General features: G+C 40.9%; 1 protein-coding gene across 13 annotated transcripts in view; it reads left to right on the top strand.

Annotated features, from left to right (window-relative positions):
* The window catches only part of LOC130917366 (phospholipid-transporting ATPase ABCA1-like), a 321,379-nt gene that overhangs the window by 182,306 nt on the left and 113,713 nt on the right, over positions 1 to 25,360 (top strand). For all 13 annotated transcript variants that reach the window (XM_057838802.1, XM_057838715.1, XM_057838723.1 and 10 more), the window contains 4 exons: positions 10,467 to 10,582; positions 15,631 to 15,726; positions 15,840 to 15,916; positions 20,835 to 20,905. In XM_057838802.1, coding sequence (XP_057694785.1) covers positions 10,467 to 10,582; positions 15,631 to 15,726; positions 15,840 to 15,916; positions 20,835 to 20,905 — 360 coding nt within the window. The remainder of the gene's footprint in view (positions 1 to 10,466; positions 10,583 to 15,630; positions 15,727 to 15,839; positions 15,917 to 20,834; positions 20,906 to 25,360) is intronic.

The following is a 25,360-nucleotide window of genomic DNA, read 5'->3' as shown; positions in this document are numbered from 1 at the left end:
TTTTTATTTTTTTTTAATGGGCTCCAGGATATTACCGGGATGTCCGTGGTAATGAGCAGTGTTGTTAATAACGGCGTTACGATTAGGCTCGAGCGTATGACGTGGCACTTGCGAGGTTTCCGCCGCTATCGCCATTTTGGAAGCGGGAAACATAAACAGTGAGGCATTTCGCCACAGGTCGCTCTTTAAAAATGGTTGGAAATTACTGTGCGTTAAAGAATTGCAACAACCGATCGAATAGAAAGGAGAATGTACAGCTCGACGGAACACCATTGAGTTTTTGCCGGATCCCTACATGGAGAAAAGGCGAGGGAAAGGTCATATCTGAACTTACCAAACATCAAAAAATGGCATGGGTGGCCTCCATCAGAAGGAAGGGCATAACGTTTGATTCTCCAGTTACACACAGAGTTTGCTCTATGCACTTCCACTCCGGTAAGTTAATTTCGTTTGTTCACGCAAATTTCGGTAACTTTATGCCCTAAGTCGGCCTGTTGTTAGCTATAGCTACATTGTCTTGTCATTGTCATTGCATTGTCTTCATAAGACATAATTCCTGTCGTTGCTAAATGAAAAAGCTGTAATATTTTGACGTGAGAGAGTGGCAAAGAATTTGTACACAGGCTACATTTTCTGCAACCAAAAATTTGTACATCCGTGGTCACAGACTAATGTAATCACACATTGCCTACCTTTGCTAGAAAGATGGTGTTGCCGTTTGCTATGGTCATAATGTGCAGATCCTGCACCCATCCACAGCAAAACTTTTCGTAGCTTTGTAGCGATTTGTAGCTTCGGAATTGCTGAGTGTAGTAACTTACACCAAACACTAAATACAGCATGATGTCCATTTCGCGTAGTGGTGGAAGCTTGTTGACATCTTTATTCCATTTGTGTTCGGCTTGCTCGTAAGGGTCAACATTGTTCACATCTTTAAAATTGCTCACATATCTGTCCTTCGCCATGGTAAAAAGTTTGTCTCTGTATCGAACTGGCAAGTTTTCCTTACTTTTTTCCATCTTTCGCACTCGTAGTTGAATTGTATTTGCCGTTAAGTTTAAATGTCCCGTGATGCAGACGTGCTTCCAAAATGGCTGCATTGTCGCAAATCTCGCATGATCCCGTGCTGCTGTGACGTAAACGCTCGAGCGTAATATAACGGCGTTATTTTTTTCAGTAGTGGGTAATCTAAATACTTTTCTCATCTTGGCAACGCCGTTACCGTTACTGAGGACGGAAAGGCATGCGTTACTATGCGTTATTATATTGGTCGAAAAGTCTGAGGGAGACGGACTCACCGAGATGACAGCGCAGAGCAGGAGTGGGGAGGAGGCAAGAAAGTTGTGACGCCGAGCAAACGCGATGCTAGGTAGCTCCAATAATACATGTTGTAGTCGATAGCCTACAAACTACGCCCGCATGTTATGGTAGATATGGTAGACACGGTAGATATCAGATATACTGTATATAGATATAACTAGATGCAAAATGACAGACACGGCACTAGATGAGTTAGTAAACAGCCGCCATCTTAAAGCAGTAGACTGTTTAGGACGGCTCTGTTGTAGAGAACCTTCCTCGCGAACCTAAGTAACTTTTTATCTAAAATACTTCTAAATCGGCAACATCTTGACTTGAATCTATCTTTAAATGATGAAACAGTTTTAAAACTTTCATATGTTGAAAGTAGAGAGAAGGGAACTAATGCAATAATGGGAGCAATTTTAATAACTTGTAAGCAGGAATTGTGCATTATTATTATAATTTCATTATTGGTGTTTTGGCTCATTTCCAATATATTTTATTTATATCGGATATCATTTATTTTATTATGCATTAATATTTTCGAATGTGATGCTTTGTTCATTCATATTTAATATTTTATGTTGTATAATTTTTGTTCCTAGTTGAATATTAGTTCCTCCTAGGTTGTGTCGTTAGAGGACGTGTTTAAGTGTAACACGAGAGTTCCTGGCGCCGCGCTGCGAGAATAAAGACGCAGAGTTAAGACTGTCCTGCCGTGTCGGTCATTATTTTAGTAGAGAAGACGGAGTAAAGGCACCACAACAATTAAACTGTAACCCGATTGACCCACAGCCTCACAGCAACGGAAAGTAAGGGTTACAAACTTTTAACAGTTGATTCAGGGTAAAGGGTAAATTAGGGTAAAGAATTGGGCTCGGGCCAATTGTTTGGAAGAAAAAAAAAAAAGTAATTATCACCAATTACTTTGCCAAGTAACTAATTACTCTTACATTCAGGTAATTGAGTTACTAACACAATTACTTTTTGGGAGAAGTAATTTGTAACTATAATTAATTACTTTTTTTCAGTAAGGTTAACAACACTGGTAATGAGGTCGTCAGTATCGGTTGAAGAATCATTCTCCCTTTTTTGGAGGGATTATCTGGGTTTAAGCCCTCCATTGCAAGGCTATAAAAATATCCATCTATAGTGTTTTTCAATCACTCTCGTGTGCCCCGAGAAATTATCTAATGTCGCATTTATATGTACAGTATATATAATATATATATTGTTATGTCCATAACTGGGTGCATGCCCTTGAAGGGTCCATCAGACTGCAGAGTGGGGACGTAGCAGGAAACAAGCAAAGAGGGAGGGAGAACGGCCTGTGAGCGAAGTTAGCGGTCGCATGTTGCTGATACTGCTGTTATTTTGTTTATTATTTTCCGTTGTTGCCACAATAATGTGGGAAATTCATCACCGACTCCTCTCCTTTCTATTTCCCCATTCGGGGCTATAAAAATATTTTTTTTACGTCGTTGGGCGGAGTTGCAGTAGGACCGAAAGTAGGAATAGGTAGAAAGTTCTCGGTTGTTTTCAGATGAGCGAAGTATTGCATTTGTCGCGTTCAAAAACTGCTCGGATTTCTAGCCATCATGCTGTCCGCGACAATGTGCACCCCATCACGTCTACTGCACATCATTTGGTTTGACTCGTCATGTGTCGATATACTCGAAAGTGTCCTTTTTATTTTATCCAAATATGACGACCGTCAATAATCCCCGTGTTTTATTCTAACACATTGTTGAGAACAGCAAGGCGGCTAATGGCTAAAAATCCGAGCAGTTTTTGAACGTGACACGAGCAGCTATCCATTCCAACCAACAGTGCCATGGTACCAAGCAAGCTTAAACGTCATCTCCAAACGAAACACCCGTCGCTTCAAAACAACTCGAGGGACTATATTGTATATTGTTCTTGAAAACGCAGAGAAACAGGCAACTTTTTTGATAAAAACTATGAAGGTAAATGAGAAAGCCCTCAAACCCACACCGTGACAGACATGAATTAATACTACCTGCCTGCAAAGCCATTGTCTGTGAGATGCTTGGCCCTGATGAGGTTAAAGACATTGCTCAAGTCCCCGTCTGATAATTCTGAGCTTTTTCAAGCCTAAATGCTATGAATACAAAAAAATAAATGATAAAAACAGAGGAAGACTGAGAGCTGTTGAAGAATAAGGATATCGACTTTGTGTCCATCTAAACAGGCTCAAGTTGCACACTGAGTAAGTATACATACTGAGAAATAATTTTATAATTAAATATACTGCACAGAAAATAATTTTGGAATTTTTTGGTTTGTGGTGTGCCGCGAGATTTTTTCCAATGTAAAAACGTGCCGTGATTCAAAAAAGGTTGAAAAACACTGATCTAAGAAACCCACACAGTCTTCCACACATGGAAAGTAGTGCTTATCCTTGTTTTTTCACTTGTGATTGCTACATCCATAAGCTAATTATGTGATGGTACCTCAAAATCCCTGGTGAAATGGGTCTGCCGGTGGCATTTCTCATGGACTGTAGATTGGCCTGTCAAGGACGCCTTGTCATGACACCACCCAGTGCTGAACCAATATGGCTGCGTGCATAAGCTGTCCTGTTCCAGCAAGCTTTTCTAAAATAATTAATCGCACGACTGTAACATAAAAGGTCACCAGCACCATTTTAGCGCTCTCTGCAGATTCATCAATGCTTCACTGGCTGCATTCAGACTGCAGGCATATCTGATTCCAGTCGGATTAAATCTGATTTTTACGGCTGACTGTTCACACCTGAGTTTTTGGAGGAATCGATGAATACGGTGGAAACGGTGAAAATCGTTGCGGGGTGGAGGTCATGCGGCGGAAAATGTAGTGAGAACCAGGTGAGGAGGCTGAGCAACCCAGTGGAAGTGCTTTTATGCTGTGTGAACATTGCGGTGTGAAGTTTGCGGGGGAAAGGTGGAGCCGGAACCAGATGAGGAGGCTGACCATTGGTGGCAAGTAAACAGGCGTTTATGCTTTATTTACATGCTAAATGTGGCAAAATTTTGATCCAGGAAATGGCAACCTCCAAGCGGTTTTTCTCAGTGCTCCACACTCCCAGTAGTAGTCGGCAGATAGAATGAAGAGCACAAGTACTTGCATAAGAGGCACAGTGTGATGTCACAGAGAGCACAATTTCAAAACCTACCGTCTGCAGAAGGATTTAACTTCCAAACAGGATTGCAATCAAACACACTCAGATTTTGACCTGTCTTCTGCATGAAATGGCTTAAAATACTGGAAAATGAGTTGAGGGCCTCTTTAAATACATCACTCTGGTTTTAAAGAACAACAGAAATGAAGAATATTTACAGTGTATCACAAAAGTGAGTACACCCCTTACATTTCGGCATAAATTGAGTACACCCCTCACATTTTGGCAGATATTTAAGTATATCTTTTCATGGGACAACACTGACAAAATAACACTTTGACACTATGAAAGTAGTCTGTGTGCAGCTTATATAATAGAGTATTCATTTTCCCCTCAAAATAACTCAAAATATAGCCATTAATATCTAAACACCTGGCAACAAAAGTGAGTACACCCCTTAGAAACTACATCCCTAAATGTCCAAATTGAGTACTGCTTGTCATTTCCCCTCCAAAATGTCATGTGACTCGTTAGTGTTACTAGGTCCAGGTGTGCATAGGGAGCAGGTGTGTTCAAATTTATAGTGCAGCTCTCACACTGTCTCATACTGGTCATTGCAAGTTCCGACATGGCACCACATGGCAAAGAACTCTGAGGATCTTAAAAGACGTATTGTTGCGCTACATGAAGATGGCCAAGGCTACAAGAAGATCGCCAACACCCTGAAACTGAGCTGCTGCACAGTGGCTAAGACCGTCCAGCGTTTTAAAAGAGCAGGGTCCACTCAGAACAGGCCTCAGGTTGGTCGTCCAAAGAAACTGAGCACATGTGCTGGGCGTCACATCCAAATGCTTTCTTTGAAAGATCGTCACAGGAGTGCTGTCAGCATTGCTGCAGATTGAAGAGGTGGAGGCTCAGCCTGTTAGTGCTCGGACCATACGCCTCACTCTACATCAAATTGGTGTGCATGGCTGTCACCCTAGGAGGAAACCTCTTGTGAAGATGGTACACAAGAAATCCTGCAAACGGTTTGCTGAAGACATGTCAACAAAGCTCATGGATTACGCGAACCATATCCTATGGATGAGACGAAGTTTAATTTGTTTAGTTCCGATGGTCTCAAGCATGTGTGGCGGAGACCAGGTGAGGAGTACAAAGATACAGTTGTGGTCAAAAGTTTACATACACTTGTGAAGAACATAACGTCATGGCTCTCTTGAGTTTCCAGTTATTTCTACAACTCTGATTTTTCCCCGATAGAGTGATTGGAACAGATACTTCTTCGTCACAAAAAACATAAATGAAGTTTGGTTCTTCTATGACTTTATTATGGGTTAACAGAAAAAGTGATCAAATCTGCTGGGTCAAAAATATACATACATGGATCTAAAAAACGAATCATTGACTTGAACAAGTCAGGAAAGTCACTTGGAGCCATTTCAAAGCAGCTGCAGGTCCCAAGAGCAACAGTGCAAACAATTGTTTGTAAGTATAAAGTGCATGGCACTGTTTTGTCACTGCCACGATCAAGATGAAAATGCAAGCTATCACCTGCTGCTGAGAGAAAATTGGTCAGGAGGGTGAAGATTCAACCGAGAATCACCAAAAAGCAGATTTGCCAAGAATCAGAAGCTGCTGGAACACAGGTGTCAGTGTCCACAGTCAAGCATGTTTTGCATCTCCATGGACTGAGAGGCTGCCGTGCAAGAAGGGAGCCCTTGCTCCAAAAGCGGCACCTTAAGGCTCGACTGAAGTTTGCTGCTGATCACATGGATAAAGATAAGACCTTCTGGTGGAAAGTTCTGTGGTCAGACGAAACAAAAATCGAGCTGTTTGGCCACAATGCCCAGCAATATGTTTGGAGGAGAAAAGGTGAGGCCTTTAACCCCAAGTACACCATGCCTACAGTCAAGCACGGTGGTGGTAGTATTATGCTGTGGGGCTGTTTTGCTTCCAATGGAACTGGTGCTTTACAGAGAGTAAATGGGATAATGAAGGAGGAAGATTACCTTCAAATTTTTCAAGATAACCTAACGTCATCAGCCCGAAGATTGGGTCTTGGCCGCAGTTGGGTCTTCCAACAGGACAATGACCCCAAACACACATCAAAAGTGGTAATGGAATGGCTAAATCAGGCTAGAATTCAGGTTTTCGAATGGCCTTCCCAAAGTCCTGACTTAAACCCCATTGAAAACTTGTGGACTATGCTGAAGAAACAAGTCCATGTCAGAAAGCCATCAAATTTAACTGAACTGCACCAATTCTGTCAAGAGGAGTGGTCAAAGATTCAACCAGAAGCTTGCCAGAAGTTTGTGGATGGCTACCAAAAGTGCCTAATTGAAGTGAAAATGGCCAAGGGACATGTTACCAAATATTAGCGCTGCTGTATGCATATTTTTGACCCAGCAGATTTGATCACTTTTTTCTGTTCACCCATAATAAAGTCATAAAAGAACCAAACTTCATGAATGTTTTTTGTGACAAAGAAGTATCTGTTCCAATCACTCTATCAGAGAAAAATCAGAGTTGTAGAAATAACTGGAAACTCAAGAGAGCCATGACATTATGTTCTTCACAAGTGTATGTAAACTTTTGACCACAACTGTAAGTGTTTCATGCCTACAGTCACGCATGGTGGTGGGAATGTCATGGTCTGAGGCACATTCCACTGAAACATGTACTTGTTAAGGTGTGCGACGAGGAGGGATCCAAATGCAGACACACGGGGGTTGCGGTGAGTAATACTTCATTTGCAAACACCAGAAATAGCGTGGCGGGTTGAGGTTGCTTCGTTTGAGGTAAATGAGCCGGTGTGAGACATGGAAGCTTGGGAGGAGGCAGGCGTGGAAACTCAGAAGGAGGCAGGGGTAGAATCCGACAAGGAGCGCGCAGAAGAGAGGACCTGGGGGGAGAGCAAAGTAGTCGTGAGCCAGTGTTCTGCCAAAATCTTCTACATCGGCGAAACATCTACATTAGTCCAATCCTAAAGTACTACCGTGCGCCCTAAATTTGTTTTGTTTCGATGCATACAGGCAAAATGTACCAAAAAAATGGCTTAAGAAAATACTTAAATGTAGTTCTTTCAAACAAGGACCGTTTAAATACGTACGTGACTAGTGTGGTCAACTGCTTCAATGCTAACACAAAAAAACATAATGATTAAAAGTATTAGAGGGTAAAACAATCAAAAAGTATCTTTGAGGCAATGAAAAGGTTGTAAAAAATGAAATAAAAACAAAAATAGTGAAACTCGCCGCTTCTAACCGATGTGCGCATGCGTGCGAATGCTTGCGCAAGCGCGCTGAGCATTGTGTAGGACGTTTCGCCGCGTAGTAAGGAATGGCCGAAGACCGGGAATCAGTAATATATTAAGAAGGCGAGAAGCAACTGACGGCGAAACCAGATGAGTTGATCGGGCGACGTGTGGCGGCGTCCACTGGCTTTTAAGGATGGTTGATTGCTATAGACCCTACCCACGTGACGTCACAACTTCTTCCTCCTGACTGGTGCCGCCCCATTGTCCATCAACACATCATGTTTACCTGTTACGGCTACGTACATTCCTCCTATTTACGACGTGTTTTTCTGCTCGTTAACATTAATAATCAAAATGGGGAAGGCGTGTGTGGCGGTCGGTTGCAATAACAGAGAAGATAGACGGAGAGACTTGAAGTTCTACCGGATTCAGAGAGACCCGGAGAGAAGAGAGCGAGATGGGCTGCTGCAATTCGACGAGAAAACTGGGCTCCAAACGATTACCACAGATTATGTAGTAGTCATTTTATATCTGGTAAGATGCATTTAATATATATTTAGAGGGTTTTGGGCTGACAACCACAATTAAGATCATTGCTAGACTAATCGCCGACAACATACACGTATGTATGTAGTGAGAGTGCTATCGCTAAACCATATAAACATTAAAAGCCCTAACTCCATTGACAAACGACATGAAATACATTAGACATGACAGTGGATGTTAGCAATAACAAAAGATTTTGAATTGAAAATTTCGTAACTCACCTTTCCAAGCACAAGATAGATTCCTGCCGAATTTTCGTGGACGAGGACCTGTTTCACCCAACCAGCAACGAAGTATTTACAAGCCTCCAAGCTCTTAAAGTTTTTCAAACTTTCGTGAGAATAGGCTGATTTTGTGTGGACAAGATAGTTGTACAGTTCAGGGTAGCTAGCAGATGTCAGGCAAATACGGCGGAGACAGCGGGTCGAAAAACATCGATTTAGGCATCAAATATGGATCTGGCGAATGGATAAACTGAAGCTTTTCCACATAACGCCTTTTATGCAACGCATCAAGTGAGTTTACGGCATCCGAAAGCACCGGGTCTTCCATGAAATGCATTATAAATTGCTCGATCAATTGAGACCATTGATGATACAGACACAAAATGACGGACAAGTGGGCGGAACCATACAGCGAGCACGTGATTTTGTGACGTCGGTGGGTAGGGTCTATATCTAGTCGGAAGTTCTCTGTCCCGCACACCAGCTCAGGCTCCTTCCCTGCTAGAGGGGTGACATTCCACATCCCAAGAGTTAGCTTCTGTAGCTGGGGGTCGGACCGCCAAGGCCCCCGCCTTTGGCTGCTGCCCACTCCCTACAAACCCAACCCTTTTAGCCCCTCCCACAGGTGGTGAGGCCATGGGATGGGGGACCTACGTTTTTTTTTCGGGCTGAGCCGGACTGGGCCCCATGGGAACAGGCCTGGGCACCAGACGCTCGCCTTCAAGCCCCACCTCCAGGCCTGGCTCCCGAGGGGGGCCCCGGTAACGCAAAGGTAATACGGACACATCATTTTCCTTCATCGTCATAAGGGGTCTTTGGAGTCATGCTTTGTCTAGTCCCTCACCTCCTTGTCCATACTACTGTAAAGTATTATTTGCCGTTGATACCAACTTGTTTTTCCATGAATAGCAAGTTAGTGAAAAAAAAAACGCATGGTTAAATACAAATAACATTGTGTTCTTATCACATAAAAAAATACATTAAACAAATCTGCCAAAAAATTATGGAGAAAACATTGATGAAACCCGATCCACAAAATTCTTGAAGATGTACAGTACATCAGTGAATTCCTTATCAATGATCTTAACAATCAACCTGTCGAAATATTAGTCGAGAACCCGCATGCCTTCTATTTCAGAGAAGGACTATACTCTGGATCACTAATTTAATAATTTAATAGATAGACCATTGATAATACAGACACAAAATGACGGACAAGGGGGCGGAACCATACAGCGAGCACATGATTTTGTGACGTCGGTGGGTAGGGTCTATAGCCAGCACCTGTCTCCGCTCCACCCGTCTGTCGTCCAACCTGCAAATCAATGAAAACATGCACACCTGCCGGAGGTGGCCAGGTCTCAGAAGGAAGGGGAAGAGGCCCTAACAGTACTGTGAAATACTGCAGCAGAGCATGATCCCATCCCTCCAGAAACTGGGTCGCAGGGCAATGTTCCAGCATGACAATGACCCCAAACACACTTCCAAGATGACCACTGCTTTACTGAAGAGGCTGAGGCTAAAGGTGATGGACTGACGAAGCATGTCTCAAGACTTGAACCCAATAGAACATCTTTGGGGGATCCTCAAGCGGAAGGCGGAGGTGCGCAAAGTCTCAAATATCCGGCAGCTCCGCATCGTCGTAATGGAGGAGTTCTGGATAATAGTGGTGACCACACAAAATATTAACAGTTGACATGTTTTACGTATGTTAATATTGACAAGTTTCACTAAGGAGTGTACTTTTGTTGCCAGGGTTTTAGATATAAATGGCTATATTTTGAGTTATTTTGAGGGGAAAATAAATGAACTCTATTATATAAGCTGCACACAGACTACTTTTCATTGTGTCGATGTCATTTTGTCAGTGTTGTCCCATGAAAAGATACATAAATATCTGCAGAAATGCGAGGGGTGTACTCACTTTTGTGATGCACTGTACCTTAGTCAGTCTGAAAACAATAACCTAAACAAGGTCTCTCAACATGATTCCCTGTACTGTATTTGTCTGCTTCAGATTGGGCTGCCTTTTTTGATTGTGTTGATTGGTCTGTGGGCCACGGCTGAAAGATCCCGGGATGTGAACCTGGAGCTTCACCCATGCATGTATGGAGAACAGTACATTTTCTTCAGGTACATTCAAAGATTTACTCTACCTGCTTTACTTAGTGGAAATGGTGGCTTTGGCTGCCATCGACAGTGATAGAAAATATTTGAACTGGGAGGGACTGGCAGCGAATTACTGCAAATGGATTGGACGTTTGTCGTGTTCAACTGCAGCCAATGAGTTCAACCTGAGTATTTTATTGTTCAAGAGGAGCGGGTGGTCGTTTAAATAATGTACTTTGTTATTACTAGAATTTTACACAGTTCCATCTAGACCACGGACCACAAACTATTTGGAGAGGGGGGGGGGGGGGGGGGGGCTGGAGATAGTCTAGGTTAGTTTGGTGAGGTTTTTTTTTTTTGTGTTCATCCGACTCGAGTGAGCTAATTTCTTTACAGTCTGAACCGACGGAGTAACATGGAAAGGGTCAATTTCAGGTCCGATCTATGCTGCTTTCGAATGTGGTTGGGTAACATTTTTCAGTGGTTGCGGTGTCTATGGAGATAGAATAGTGTCAAAAGAAATGAAGTTGTAAAATGAAAATGTTCCCTGTAAAATGACAAATTTTAACTTGTAAAACAAAAAATAACAAATTTTAACTTGTAAAACAAAAAAATTTAATAAATTGTTCTACAAGTTTTTTTTTCAATTTACAAGTGATGTTTTTTGTTGTTGTTATTTTTTGTTTTTGTTTTTTGTTCTACGGGTCTTTTTTCTTTTTTTCTAACCTGTCCTGTTCAGCTGTTTGACACAGAGAATGGAAGTCTTAAGTGCCCGGATAGTCTGAACAGTTTTAATGTTTCACATTGAGAGTCTGACATACTCCCATTGTGATCATTCAAAATACCTTTTTATTATGACAACAGCGAACAGGAAGGGCTGATGGGGGGACAGAAGAAAAGAAATACAAAAGAAGAAAGAAAAGAAACACATACACAAACAAAACAAGAAATACATTGAACAACTAGACTAGTTACTAATATGCTGGTGCTATCGTCAGCGAGATGTATTTCCGGTTTACACCATGTGGGGGCCTATTGGCCAGTGAAAGAGGGGGATGGGGGTGTCTATAAGCCTATAAGCCAAGTGATTGAAAGGGGTAGAGTGTACACAAATCAGTTCTGTGATCTAGAACCCAGTAATTGTGTGAATCTCTTATGAGTGTAAGCCCGTTGGCGACCAACCCTATGCCGCCGCATCGCCAATCCCGGCACCGGGACCCCCAACCCGAGCATACCGTACCACATCCAGCAGCACGCAAGCCCCACCGGGCGCGCGACAGCCACGCAGACAGGCAGAGAAGCGGCGCGGGCGCCAACCCAGGGCCACGGCCCCCACCCAGCCAGCCCGGGGAGGGAGGGCGGGCGGGGGGCCGGGGGGCCAAGCGCAGCCCATCCCTCCTCCCGCAGCCCAGCAAAGGAGCCGTCCCCCCCCCCCCCTCCGGGACCCAGGGTGGTCCCCCGGGCCACCCGCGCACCCATCAACCGTCCTTCAGGGATGGCCGTAGGGGACGCACCACCAACCCCACCCCCCAGGTTCCCGACTGGCAGCCATCACCCAGCACCGTGATGGGAATGTGAGGGGAGGGTAGTGCAATGTATGCATTAAAATAGGAGAGCTTGGCTTAGGGCAGTGGGACCGCAGCATGGAGTTTCTGCTCAGCCGCCCGTCCCACAACCCTTTGCCGGAGCTTTCCTGTGGATGATGTGTGTGGTGCATTTAAAAAAGGTGCAGGGATGGCGGGGCCTGTGGTGAGGAGGCAACCGTGAGGTACCCCCCCCCCCCCCCCCCAATAGGGCCCAACCATCCCACAACCTTGGTGTGTGGTGCATTAAAAACAGGGGGAGGGTTCTTTTTTCATTGTACGGGTTAAAAATGACCAAATAAATGTACACGAGTTTTGTCTTGCCATTGTCGCGTTTTTAGAGACAAAAGTCACACATAACCACTGAGAAAAAAAACAACATGTACATCCAAATAATCTGTTGTAAAACACAATCACAAAAATGTTACTCCAAGTCGTGGTTAACTGTTACCTCATTTGATCCTTACAAAAATCAATCAATCAATCAATCAATCAATCAATCAATCAATCAATCAATCAATCAATCAATCAATCAATCAATCAACTTTATTTGTATAGTACATTTAAAAAATCCGCAAAAGAGTCCAAAGTGCTTTACATACCATAAAACAAGTTAACATTCAAAGATAAAAGAAACACATAAAAATAAAAACAAATAAAAGATGAGGTCACAAACAGTCATTGAACATTAAAAGTTGAAGAAAAATAAAATGTTTTAAGGCGTGATTTGAAATCCGTAAGTGAGGGGGCCTGTCTAATAGTAAGTGGTAATTGGTTCCACAGCCTGGGCGCCATTACCGCAAATGCACGGTCACCCCTAAGCTTCAGCCTTGATCTTGAGACCTCTAGAAGCAGGTGGTCAGCTGATCTGAGGGTTCTGTTTGGACTGTAAGGCTGAAGCAGTTTTGACAGATATGGGGGCACAAGATTATTCAAACATTTAAAAACAAATCATGTCTTAAAATGTATCCGGTATTGTACTGGGAGCCAGTGAAGAGATGCTAAAATAGGGGTGATATATCCGCACCTGCGGGTATTAGGAGTCGAGCAGCAGAGTTTTGTACAAGTTGCAGACGGGCCAGTGCAGCCTGACCGATGCCTGCATACAAAGAATTATCATAATCCAGCCGAGTTATGACAAAAGCATGAATCAATTTCTCCGAATCAGAGCGTGAAACAATAGATTTCACCTTAGCAATCTGGCGAAGCTTATAAAAACACTCCCGTACAACACAAGAAATCTGCTTCTCAAATTTAAAATCAGAATCAAATGTGACCCCCAAATTTTTTACATAGTTCTTAAGAAACGGAGACAATGAACCGAAGTCAACATTCATGGAGGCCTGGCTACTTAGTCTGAACACCATGACTTCAGTCTTGCTTTCATTCAAACTTAAAAAATTAAGTGAAAGCCACTACTTTATATCGTTGAGGCATTCAATGAGTTGACAGAAAGTGCCATTTTGCGCCATTGGAAAATAAATTATGAAATAAAAGACCATGTTTCCTAAAAACAGAACCAAGAGGCAATAAATAAAGCAAAAATAAAAGAGGGCCAAGAGCAGATCCCTGGGGAACCCCGTGTGTAAGTGATGTCTTTTTGAACATGAAATTGCCCATTTTTACACAAAAATTCTGTTCATTTAGGTACGACTTGAACCATTCAAGAGTGACACCTTGAATGCCCACACTGTGCTCAAGACGAGAAATTAAAATCTCATGGTCTACGGCATCAAATGCTGCAGATAAATCTAAAAGAACTAAAACAACAAACTTGCCAGAGTCTGTTGCCAAAAGTATATCATTTGATACTCTTAAAAGTGCCGTTTTCTTTTCCTTTGCTGTTTTTCTTCAAGGAATGGTAGCAGCTGACTACAGAAAACCTTTTCTAGTATTTTAGAAATATATGGAAGATGAGAAATAGGCCTAAAATTTGAACGGAGAGAGTCGAGGCCTCTTTTCTTCGTTAAAGGTTCTACTACTGCAAGCTTAAAGTCACATGGCATTGTGCCAGTAAAGAGACTATAGTTACTAATTTTTAGGACGTGTGGGCCAATGATGTCAAAAACCTCTTTAAATAAGCGAGGGGTAATTACATCGGAGGGGGAACCTGAGGGCTTTATATTACTAACAATGAGAAACTTGCTCAAACTGAGCAAAAACAGATGAACAGCGCATGGGAAGAGAAGGATCATTGCAAAATGGTGAAATACAGGCTCCAGTTGTAGCAACTTTGTCAATAAAGAATGGAAGAAAGCGCTCACATTTTTCATTCGATGCATCAGGATCCAGGGAAATTGGAGCATCGAGGACAGAATTGATAGTTTTGAAGCGAGCACGGGGATTATTACTACTAGCAATAATTAACAATAAAAAACATTTCAACATCTCATTTTAACACGATGAGTGACCACGAAGCACCATTGTAACTCATTGTCAAAAAATGGTGTGTTGCCTATTTTTGCACATAAACTTTGAATTTAAAAATTTTAGAGCAATAAAAACAAATTCAATGCTTTAAAATAAAACAAAAATATAAACAATATAAAAATAATAAAAATAAATTTAATGTTTTCTCCCATTTATTTAACACTTCAGTAAGGGCTGATTTACATTAACTTCCAGGCAAATAGAGGGAGCCAGCCAGCCCCTAGGTATCCAGAGAAGTGACAACATTTTGAAGGTGCTGGGAGATGGGGAGTCAGATCGGATGGGCTGTACGGGCGTTGACCACTGGTGTCGTTGGTTTTGGATTGGGCAAAAGAGTGCGGTCACTGTTGTAGGAGCATCAGCCGGTTGACTCTGTCCACGACATAAATGTGGAATCGTTCTGTTTTTCCGTTATCATACGGCGAGGGGTGTGACATGGTTCGTCACAATCAGCATACTGACCATTAGAGCTCTTTGGTCTTTTCTCATGCACTCATATTTTTGATGAATTTTATTGTTGGTTACACTGGGGCAGGGTTCACTAAATCCGGACCTCGGTGCCACTTCTGTCCCTCATCCAACACACCTGAATCAAAATAATCAGGCTCATTATTAGGCTTCTGGAGAGGTTGCTGATGACATAATCATTTGATTCATGTGTGTTTGGGGAGAGAGACGTGGAAAACACGACAGGAAAAGTGGCACCGAGGTCCGGATTTAGTGAACCCTGCACTATGGCTTCAATATTTTTAAAATGAACTAAAACAATAGATGCTGGCATGTCTGATAATTATTGATTAGCATGTTATCAAAAATACAATTTCCCTTCAGAGCAGTTGTTGAAATTTAGGAGACATTTCAGCACGAAATGATAAAAGGTATAAAATATGTCTCAAAGAATTTGATAACTTGCTCAACAGTTTTTTTTGTTTTTGTTTTTTTTTTTTTTATGCACTCACTCCGGCAATGAAATGAATTCTTACTGGGAACGTGTATTCGTTGTGTAGCGTAGTTCATTTTGACTGACATGACATATCAAGTTATATTGTTATAAAACAGCAAATCGGATGGCACATCTGAAGATGTGAAGGAATTCGAGGATACTCTACTGGACCTGCCTGGTTTTAGTACAAAGTGTAGAGGGAACAGCATCTTGTAAGATCCCATCACACAAAAATATTAGTTAACTAGTTAACAGAGTGCCTTGGTGTTCAGACTAAACCACACAAACGCTCCCCCGCGTTGTTCGCTGTCCCATGTTTTCGCAGGAGCTACGAAGACAGAACGTTGTCAAATTGGACCCAGGTCCCCAACCAGATGGATGATGCTGACTGCAAATGCAAAGGTAGATTTGTGTCATTATTATTCAATAAAAACAAAAAAAGTCGCTTCAATAAAAACGAAAATGTGTTTGAATGCAAAAATAAATTTGAAACTCAAAGAAATGCATTTAAAAAGTATTTTTCTTTGACTGAAAAATGTTTTTGATTGATTTATAATTTTTTTATTGAAAAAATCTTTTTGATTGAAGTAATGTAGTTTTGCTTCTGGACCGCATTTTGTTGAGGACATTTGTGTCTTTATTATTAAATAAGTTGCTTCAAAACAAAAAACAAATTTTTCAAAAGAAGAATAACTTCAATCAAAAAAAAAAAAAAAAAAAAAATCAGTCATAGAAAAAAGTTTTTGAAAGCCAAAACATATTTGAGACTCAGAAATTTGCATTAGAACACTTAATTTTTCATTGAAACTGTTTTCCTTGATTGAAGCAATCCCTTTTGTGTTTGGGCCATATTAAGGGTATTTTAAGGGATTTGTGTCTAAATCATTCAATCCCAAAAAAGTTGCTTCAATCAAAAAAGAAAAAATATTTTAAATCAAAGAAAAAAATCAATTGCAAAATTAAAATTGTCCTTTCCTAAAAAATATATTTTTTGAAAATATATTTTTAATTTGAAATACGTATATTTTTAATTGAAGAGTCACTTTTTTTGGAGTGCAAAAAGTTTTGAACTCATTTTTTATTTGAAGTACTAAAAATTTTAAACGCACTTTTTTTTTTAAGTAGAAAAAGTTTTGAATCATTTTGACACAAAGAACCAACTTCGCCGCTACTTCCGACATGTCGAGTGGCAGGTGACTACGCCAATGGCATAAAAGCATGATGATGCAAGAATAATGGCCACCAGGGCTCCAGCCAGCCATCGGACTCTGCTCGAGTCCAATCCGAAAGTAGTGCACCGGTACGGGGGTGTGACATCGGGATCCTGCACACTGGTGAGACCATGAGTTCACCCCCTCGGCTGGTCGCCGTGTCGCGGAAGCGACGGGGCTGTGACTCCCAGCCCTCAAAAAAAAAAAAAAAGTGTTCAAAACTTTTAGTCCTTCAAATAAAACAAGAGTTCAAAACTTGTTGCTCTCCAAAAAAGTGACACTTCAATTAAAAAAATATATATATTTCCAAATAAAAAAATAAAAATAAATGAAAAATATATATATTTTTAGGGAAGGGCAATTTTAGTTTTGCAAATGATTTTTTTTCTTTAATTGAAAATAGTTTTTTTGATTGAAGCAACTATATCTGGGATTGAATGATTTAGGCTACATCTACACTAGTACAGATAATTTTCTCCAGGGTATTTTGCCGACTATTTTTATAGACAAGTTTCCTGGGCGAAGTATGGGCGCCACAATCTAGGAAAATGTCCGGTTGACGTTAGCAATGTATTGACGACGATAAAACTACGAAATCAAGCCAGGGCAATCCATGGAATCTTCAAAAATTGATTCAGCACGACCTAGATGACACGTAGATGAGATTGGATGATAGTTCGTATCACTTCGTTGATCATTCGTGGACAAATTTGTAACAACCTGTCAGCCTGTGTTGACATAAGGTATAGATCGTTACTACGGCCATTAGAGTGACCGAAATGAGGTGAAATTACAAATTATATTATATTTGCCGAATGCAGAAGGGCTTAAAACATTTGGACATGATTCCATTTCTTGTTTTATTTAAAACGATTAGTGCATGTGCAAAACAGGTCAATAAATCACATTTATAAAATTTTCGCATAAATAGCATAAGAGTATGTGATATCAGACCGCAGAGCTCTGGAGCCTCTTCAACTTCTACCCGACATCACGGAGGCCCTCGGGGGCATTCAGATGGGCTTTTCTCCCGTCCTCGGTAATTCCAGCTCCAATAGCATATATTAAAGATGCTGCCGTTCACAAGTTCGTAGTTGGATCACGGCGATCTCAGAGAACCACCGTCTGTCCCAATCCCTGCCTCTCTCTCGGCCTCTCCCGGGAGTCGAGCTGTTCATCATCAAAGTGGAACGCACGTAGTTCGATATATGTCCATCAACCTACAAGTCGTCTTCCCTTGTCTAACAGTAATTTCCAGCTGTAAACAAACGAATAAAAACTTGTAACACTCGGATTTAATTTGTAACACTTGGATTTATGCGGTGCAATCCAACAAGATTAGCAATAGGCGGCTAGCAGCAGTAGCAAAAGCTAGTTGTAGTAAAAATGATTAAACTTCGTAATTACAATCATCATCGTAATACCAATAGCAAAGGCAACAAGTCGTTTCATGCGCCAGATTTTAGGTTTTGTATTTTTGGAGCGCATACTTTCCATAACAGCGGGGGCATGGCTGCAGGAGCGCCAAGGGTTGGACGTCTGTCTACCTCCCTCCCTCCGGTATTACGAGTACGAGCACCCATGGTTTGGAAAACGACATGGTACGAAGCATTGAGGCCTTGGCTTGGTTCTACATCCGCCTACATGAAAATAACATTCCCGGGATCATGTATAAAGACCTTCCAACTTCGACTCCACCGCCATTGACTCTAATGGTAAACAGTCGGAAACGGAAGTTGTAGGCCTACATAAGGAAGTAAAGTGGAAGTGCCTCGGAAACTTGTCTATAGACCCTACTCACCAACGTCACAGAATGACGTGTCGCTGTATCCGGCCATGTTTATCCGTATTCTCAATGGTTTCAATTTGTCGTGCAATTTATAGTGCAATTCATGGAAGCCCCGGTGCTTTCAGACGCTGTAAACTCATTGGATGTGTTGCATAAAAGCCGCTATGTAGAAAAGCTTCGGTCTATCCATTCGCCAGATCCATATTTGATGCCTAAATCGATATTTTTCGACCCGCTGTCTTCGCCCTCTCTGCCTGACATCTACTACCCTGATATCTACAACTATCTTGTCCACACAAAATCTGCCTATTCTCACAAAAGTTTGAAAAACTTTAAGAGGAGCACTATAAGCAACATTACCCCGTGTGACCCTTTACTTCCAATTTTCTAAAATAATCAACAATCAATAAAAAAAAAAAGTTGACTGCGATGGCCGACACTTCAAGGATAGGTGGATATTGGACTATATCTTCACGCAAAAACTGTGTCTGCCTCATTTGCAAAGAGACAGTCGCTGTTTTCAAAGAGTTCGGTGTGACGCAATAATGATATTACCGAAAAAGACACGCTGAAATGTACGACAACACAACAACGCAGCGAGAAATTATAGCAACTTGAAGCTAGTTTAATTTCACAGCAGCCGTATTTCGCAAGAGCCCGAGTGTCGAAAGAGAACGCCCCAAAGACGAGACTGTTGAAATTATGAATTAAAAAAAATAAAGCAGATGTGACACACAGAAGGGCTTGCTAAAATTTGTTTAAATATATTGTTTATGTAAATCAGCCAAGGTAAGCCCCCCGCATTTTTACCACACCAAATCTAGCCCCCTTTGCAAAAGGTTTGGACACACCGGTTTAACTGATGATCCATAGACGAGGCCAGCTTCTTTCACTTGGTACCAGCTAAATATTATTCAAAATGTAATGATGGTGGAAGAAATAAGCATCTTGAATTTGAAACTGTATGTTGTCGGCAATTAGCCTCGCAATGATCTTAATTGTGGTTGTCAGCCCAAAACCCTCTAAATATATATTAAATGCATCTTACCAGATATAAAATGACTACTACATAATCTGTGGTAATCGTTTGGAGCCCAGTTTTCTCGTCGAATTGCAGCAGTCCATCTCGCTCTCCTCTCCGGGTCTCTCGGAATATGGTAGAACTTCAAGTCTCTCCGTCTATCTTCTCTGTTATTGCAACCAACCGCCACACACGGCTTCACCGTTTTGATTATTAATGTTAACGAGCAGAAAAACACGCCATAATAGGAGGAATTTACGTAGCGGTAATGCGTCAACACGACGAGTAGACGGACAATATGGCGCGGAAGCGTGGTTGTGACGTCATGTGAGTAGGATCTATATCTGTCCACACTTTGTTTAAGGCCCCGCCGCTTCCGCAAAGTACGCGCCTGCATTTGCGCAAACTACGCATGCGTAGAAAGGAGAAGCCCTAATGTGTTACGTCATCGCCCGCGCGGTTTACCTCTGAACCGGAAACTCATTACTTGCCCGCGGCCGTGGCAAATTTTGAAATTGCTACACGTTCTAGACTGTAATTATTTTGTGATCACAGTTTTTTCGTGATCACAATTGACCGCATCACGCAGGAGCGAGAGTGAAGGGAGAGCACGCTTGGCTTTTCACACTAAAAACAGCGACGGCATGACGTCCGTCCTTAGTATCGGAATGCTGTGCGGAGATTGCAGTCCATATTGGGCGGTGAGTAACATTACCCGTTTAACAACTAATTAGGATAATAGGCATACTAGTGTAGACGACTTGCCATATAGTCCAATTAATTACACGTTTAAGGCCATTATCCGTCCTAGTGTAGACTTAGCCTTAGACACAAATGCCCTACCCATAACATGGCCCAAACACAAAAAGGATTGCTTCAAAGTTTTAATGAAAAATTAAGTGTTCAAATGCGAATTTCTAAGTCTCAAATATTTTTTCGCATTCAAAAACTTTTTGAATGATTTTTTTTAATTTTTGTTTGAAATTTTCTTTTGAAAATATATATATTTTTTGTTTGAAGCAACTTGTTTTTTGATTGAATAATAAAGACACAAATGTCCTAGCCAAAATGTGGCCCAAACGCATAACTACATACCTTCAATCAAAATAGTTGTTTCAATTAAAAAAAAAAAAAAAACTTCAAATAAAGAAAAATGGTTTTCAAATGCATTTTTTTAGTTCAAACTAATTTTTGCATTCAAACACATTTTTTTGATTGAAGTGACTTTCTTTGATTGAAAATCTATATTTTGATTGAATAAACTTTTTTTTTAATTGAATATTATCTCCTTTGATCTAGACAATCCAAACAAGAGGGATCTACAGTATTTTCCAGACTGTCAACAAGGGGCCGTCAGGCCGCCACAAATAGTATGATGTCACTTCACACAGTCACACTGACAGAACATTTATTTATAGTAACAACTGACACTTACTGACTCACTATCATTAAATGCCTATAAATTGTATTTATATTCAATTACTTCTAAAAACAAAATCTTTTCATTCATTTTCCATGCAAACTATGTTAAAGTTAAGTTTGCAACTAGTTTATTTCAAAGTTTATGATTGAAATCTTTTAAATAAGTTCCAAAAATGAACTGGTTCATAGTTGTATTTTCTCCCTAATTTGCACATAGCCTATTCTTTGTTCGGAATTACCATAAAAAATTACGAAATCTGGAACGCATGCTAACAACAAGGATTGTCTCAGGAGTGATTTGTTCGGTGATTAGAGGTTATTATATTTTTTGTACAATGCATGCATTTTGAAACGTCGAGAAAAAAAAATCAATGGGAGCCATTGGCCTCATTCTCCGACAAATGTATGTAAAATAACTGCCCAGTTTTTGCTTTTAAACAAGAATCGAGACTGTTTTACACCCATATCTATAAAGAATTTAGTGATTTAAGAATTTATTCGCAAGAATTTTGAACGGAAAACGCCATTGTCCCCCTTGCTTCCCTTATCATAACAAAGCTAATTGGATAGCTTAATTCTTCGACAGACTTAAGTAAATCAAACTGACCGTTTTTTATTTTTTTTATTTTTTGCTTTTAACCAAGGATTGATATTCACAAGAATTTGAACGTAAAACGCTCTTTGCTGTGGAGCTGTGGTAAGGCGGCGGCACCAAAAGACACACATTCGCCATATTTACGTAATATAAATGCTACCTGCACAGTTTCTTTTGCTTTTAATCAAGAATCGAGACTGATTTACGTCCATATCTATAAATAAATCATAAATATATTCATTCATAAAGTATTCATTAATATAAATAAATATAACACTATATTATATTATAAATAATTATATATATCATCACACAATAAAGGGTGATTCTATTCTATTATATTGTATAATAAGTTGTGATTGTGTATACAATTTATTAATAATCTATTTATATATTATTTGTAGTTTATTCTGCATGTTTTCCTCATGTATTAAGTTTCTGATGTGAAAATTGAGTGATTTATTATCTGTTGAAAACTTAAAGCAGTAAATTTTAAAAAATTGCTATTTTGGGCAAAAACGTATATGATATGTTTAACATTGCTATTGATCCTGAAATTATAGGTGATCTAATAATCTCTGCATTTGGTGATTTTTGCGCATCTAGTGTAAAATCAGGGAATTTTATAGCCATTTTAAGTTTTGTAATACTTATATAAAAAAAAAAATAATAATAACTAGGCCTGCAAGCAGGACTGAATGGGCCCTCGCAGTTTGGCGCAACTCGGACGTCACGCAGGTCGGGGTGGTGGCTGACAGCCCCCCTGTAATCATCTAATGAGAACCTAACATGCTTTAAACTCGCTTTTTTTGGGATGAGAAATTGTTTTGAGTTTTCGAGCATGCAATGGCCACAAATTCTGCTGCCACTAGTTGGCGCAACAGAGTCGATGCAAATGACCACTACTGGACTCTTCAGGGCAAGACTCTCACCAAGCATGGGAAGTTTGGAGCAGATATCATGTATATCTGCCAAGTTATGACTGTTCAAAATGTGTGGAGAGACAGAAGGGTGACAGTCATGATCACTTTCCTGTTGGACCCTTTTGCTTCAACCAAACCTCAATCATTTTCATCAGGCATCTGAACATATGTCTTAAGGCTCCCCTTATGCAGGTTTGAGGTAGATTGATTTTTTTCCCCTTTAGAGGAGGAGTGTGTCCCGTAAAAAAGGGCATTTCCTGTTCCCACTAGGAGGCGCCAGGCACAAATGGTAAATTTTCAGTCCAGTCCTGCTCAGGCTGGTATACCTCACACACATGCCAGATTTAAAATAGATTGAACGTTGTATGAGGGAGTCATCAGTAATTTTCCGAATTCGGTGTTTTGACAAAAAAAATGGCCGACTTTGGCACCCCGCCCAGGTCAGGCCCGTGTATGAAAACACACCATTTTGATAACTTAAGATTTCATATGCCTCATCAACAGTCTCGCCAATTTTGAGGATGATCAAACTAATTCCCTAGGTGCAAAGGTCTCAAATGTGCACACTGTAAATCGATAAAAAATTCACATTCAATCCAAAATACCCGATTTCCTGTTGGATTTGGATTACGCGTGCAGGAGACTTTTTGAAGCAGTTTTGTACAAGGTATTGACTCTCCGAATTTCATCCCTCTACGTTGAAAAAACCTAAATGGAAAGGCCTTTTTGAATATTTCAAGGGGGCGCCACTGAGCCATTTTGTTACATGTTTTCGTAACGTTGCAAGATTATTGAACGTTACGCAAAGCCGCATGTATGTGCAATTTTTTGTGAGTTTTCGTGCATGTTCAAGCCTCCAAATGTAAACTCCTACTGTGTACCGATAAAAATTTCACATTCGATCCAAAATACCCGATTTCCTGTTGGATTTGGAATATAGATGCATGAGGCTTTTTGGAGCAGTTAGGCATAAGGTATCTACTCCCCAAATTTCATCGCTCTACGTTGAAAAAACCCAATAGCAGAGGCCATTTTTAAAACTTCTTTCTGTCGCCACTAGTTGGCACTGTAGAGTTGATGCAAATGACCCCTACAAGACCCTTCAGGGTATGACTCACAACAAACACGTGAAGTTTGGCACAGATATGTTGTATATCTGCCAAGTTATGATTGTTCAAAATTTTTGGCGAGACAAATTGTTGACGGTCATTTTCACTTCCGGTTTGGACCTCTCCGCTTCAACGAAACCTCAATATTTTTCATCAGGCACCTGAACACATGTCTTGAGGCTCCCCTGAAACAGGTTTGAGGTCAATAGATTTTTTTCCCTTGGAGGAGAAGCCTGCCTCGTAAAGAAGGCCATTTCCTGTTCCCACTAGGGGGCGCCAGGCCTAATGGGTAATATTTCAATGCAGTCGTGTTCAGGCTAGGATATCTCATATACATGCTAGAAATGAAAAAGATTGAACGTTGTATCACTGAGTTTTTAATCATTTTCTGAATTTGATGTTTTGCCCAAAAATGGCCGACTTTGGGACCACACCCAGGTCAGACCCTTGAATGAAAACTCACCATTTTGAAAACTTAAGATCTCATATGTCTCCTGAATAGTCTGACCAATTTTGAAGACAATCCAACTATTTCCTTCAGCGACAAGGTCTCAAATGCGAATCGATAAAATTTCACATTTGATCCAAAATTTCCGGCTTCCTGTTGGGTTTGGAAGATGGGTGCAAGAGACTTTTTGGAGCAGTTTTGCACAATGTATCAACTCGCCAAATTTCATCATTCTATGTTGAAAAAACCTAAAAGGAGAGGCCTTTCTGAAAATTTCAAGGGAGCGCCACTGAGCGATTTTGTTAAATTTTTTCGTAGATCAAAATTTACGCAAAGTTGCATGTATGTGCAAATTTTGGTGAGTTTTCGTGCATGTTCAGGCCCCCAAATGTAATCTCCAACGGTGAACCGATAAAAAATTCACATTTGATCCAAAATACCCGATTTCCTGTTGGATTTGTAATATGGCTGCAAGAGGCTTTTTTGAACAGTTATGCATAAGGTATCTACTCCCCAAATTTCATTGCTCTATGTTGAAAACCTGAGAGGAGAGCATTTTGTTACATTTTTTCATAACATTGCAAAATTATCGAACGTTATCCAAAGCCGCATGTATGTGCAAATTTTGGTGAGCTTTTGTGCATATTCATTCATTCATTCATTCATTTTCCATGCCGCTTATTCCTCACGAGGGTCGCGGAGGTGCTGGAGCCTATCCCAGCTAACTTCGGGCAGTAGGCAGGGGACACCCTGAATTGGTTGCCAGCCAATCGCAGGGCACAAGGAGACACACAACCATTCACGCACACACTCACACCTACGGACAATTTAGAGTGTTCAATCAGCCTACCATGCATGTTTTTGGGATGTGGGAGGAAACCGGAGTTCCCGGAGGAAACCCACGCAGGCACGGGGAGAACATGCAAACTCCACACAGGAAGGCCGAAGCCCGGGATTGAACCCCTGATCTCAGAACTGTGAGGCAGACGTGCTAACCACTCAGCCACCGTGCCGCCCTTTTGTGCATATTCAAGCCTCCAAATTTAAACTGTTACTGTGAACCCATGAAAATTTCACATTCGATCCAAAATACCCGATTTCCTGTTGGATTTGGAATATGGGTGCAAGAGACTTTTTGGAGCAGTTTTGCATAAGGTATCTACTCCCCAAATTTCCTCGCTCTATGTTGAAAAAAACCCAATAGGAAAGGCCTTTTTCAAAACTTCTTTCTGTCGCCACTAGTTGGCACTGTAGAGTTGATGCAAATGACCCCTACAAGAACCTTCAGGGTATGACTCTCAACAAACACGGGAAGTTTGGGGCAGATA

This window comes from Corythoichthys intestinalis, chromosome 1 (assembly GCF_030265065.1).
Source record: "Corythoichthys intestinalis isolate RoL2023-P3 chromosome 1, ASM3026506v1, whole genome shotgun sequence".
NCBI lineage: Eukaryota > Metazoa > Chordata > Actinopteri > Syngnathiformes > Syngnathidae > Corythoichthys > Corythoichthys intestinalis.
The sequence above is the reverse complement of the archived record's forward strand: the minus strand, read 5'-3'. Positions and strand labels throughout refer to the sequence as shown.